Source organism: Schistocerca americana, chromosome 7 (assembly GCF_021461395.2).
Source record: "Schistocerca americana isolate TAMUIC-IGC-003095 chromosome 7, iqSchAmer2.1, whole genome shotgun sequence".
Taxonomy (NCBI): Eukaryota; Metazoa; Arthropoda; class Insecta; order Orthoptera; family Acrididae; genus Schistocerca; species Schistocerca americana.
In genome coordinates, this window is record NC_060125.1 from 394,156,475 (window position 1) to 394,158,864 (window position 2,390).

General features: G+C 38.4%; 1 protein-coding gene across 1 annotated transcript; it reads right to left on the reverse strand.

Moving 5' to 3' along the window:
• Positions 1-262: 262 nt before the first annotated feature.
• On the reverse strand, positions 263-1,681 carry LOC124622972. The gene has a single exon (XM_047148760.1). It carries the CDS (start codon positions 1,679-1,681, stop codon positions 263-265), a length of 1,419 nt encoding a protein of 472 aa, XP_047004716.1.
• Positions 1,682-2,390: the final 709 nt, after the last annotated feature.

Here is a 2,390-nt window from a genome sequence, read left to right on the forward strand (position 1 = left end):
ACACACGCAAGCACACTCCCTGCACACATCTCCACTATCTGCAGTGGGAGATATTGGTCATGTGTGCTTGCTAGTGTTAATCTGTTTGTGTTTTGTTTTCTGGAGAAGGCTTTGGCCAAAAACTAAATGTGTAAGATTCTTTACATTGTGCCTGTCTGCAACTCAACATGTCACCTTTACAGTGAGTGGCAAACTATTTTTTTCCTAATATTGTTGATATTCCAACCTGGAGTTTACTTTTTTTTTAACACTTAATCACCCCTCACAAAATCCTTCTCTGCTTTGTGGAAAAAAATCTAGCCTGAGATTCAATCTTGGCATTCACATTTACTGTGTTTTCTTCCGAGAAAGAAAAATCTTTATTAAGATTACCAATGATCTTCTTCAGATCCTTCAATACTTTGGCCTTAGTCTCCTGTCCACACTGTGTTCCTTTGCTGAGTGCAACTATAGTTTCACAGTGAGACATCACATCCTGTTCAAATGTGTCAGCAGATTTTTCTGAATTGCCAGAAATCAATGCTGACACATATTCATTGTCTGCACTAGAGGGCAAGGAACATTGTTCACTCTCCTGGACAGCACCAGACAATGATTTGGCACATGCATGTATATGCTTACATATGTTAAAATTTAAAATGTTGTCTAAACAGCTGCATTTATACGAATGTACACATTTGTTGCACTTAAGTGAACATTTTCTTTCGCATATCAGTTCTGAATTTTTTACAACAACATACACTTCACAACCAGTGGAAGAAAGCACTTCCCACAACCCTTCACCCCTGCATAAAATCATCCCATTTGTTATAGCTGAGCTATCGTTGTGGCTTGCTTTCACTCTTGACACCCTAGAGCACTGTCTACGTTTTGAGAGCTTCACTAAGCCCTCATATACTTCGTCTCTCACTAAACATAACAAAGCATTTAATGACTTATTCAGCCTTCTGCACTTTTTCCCTTCTAGATAACTGTATTTAATAACTTTATGTAGGGACTCCAAGTAATTGTTTGTATTAATGCCCAATCGGTGCCTAAAACAATACGCCCACTTTTCCACTCGCTGGCAGTACATCTTAAGAAAGTACCTGCCAAATTCTGCAGTATCCGGATCATTCAATAAGTCTTCCACCACTTTCTCCAGACTACAACTAAAGACATCTATATCCAGTTCAGTCTGAAGTCGCTTTAGTGAACTAAACACTGCTGATTTTTTCTCACTACCCCCAGAAATTCTCCTTAAATTCTGAGACCAGTTCCGTTGTATATGCCAAGAACACAGCAACTGGTTTGGCACAGGTCCCATTACTGCTGACCATGCATTATAAAATGCTGGTGCATCGTCAGACATAAAGACATTGGTCTTTACAGTGCCCACCCTTTCTCTCACACATTTGAAATAAAAAGACAGTAAGCACATGTCTCCCATATTTGAAAAACAAAATGCAACTGGCATTCCAGCACCATATCTATCAACAACGACAATAGTAAAAAGTTGAAAATAGTATGCAGTCATGCCATGAGTGCCATCCACACATATTTTATCTTCTCCATACTTTAGAAGTTGTTCGGCCTGAAAGTCTGTCATTATAATAAGAATGAAGTCTTCATCTTGAAAATTAGGATCCACTTGTTTTTGCTGCTTGAAATACAGTACTGGGTTGTCACTTTGTCTCTTCATTTCTTCAACCCACAATTTCACACTCACTGCATCATTTTCATGCTTCTTCGTTGCATAACCAATATCAAAATCCCTTTTTATATTATGCAAATCTTTTTTCTCAAGGAGATGGATTCTCTCCACACTTGCAGCGATTGGTACACTTCGGACATCTTGTAAGGCTCGTCCAACAGGAACACCCTGTGACAGCCGTCCTGAAAAAAGAAAAAAAAAACGGAAATAAAAATGAGCACATTGATAGACCCTACGTCTGTTCACACAAATAAATTTGATAATTTCATGTTTCATGTACATAAGTGTAACATAATCCATTTTACCTGCCAACTCTGCCCTCTCGTTCCCATGCAGAAATGTTCTTCCAACATCTTGGGTGTGTCCCATATGTTTTGGAAAAAATTTTAAGCAGCATTTGTCCTCTGTTATTGTCACTTGCATGTTGGATGGACAAGTACTGCCTATTTTATTCGTGCCCATACTTTTGACACACCTGGCACCTGTTGCTTTAGAATTGAAATTGAAAGAGCGATGGCAGTGGTAATATCGAACACGTTTTTCTAGTCGCTCCTGCTCCGAACAATTCATTACGTAACGAACATGGTTTACTTTTTCGTAAGAAATTTTCCACTCTTCAAAGTCTGAAAAAAATGTTAAGGCAGTATTTTTAAGTCATGTACTTGGGATCAACAAAATTTACTAAAACGTGACTAAC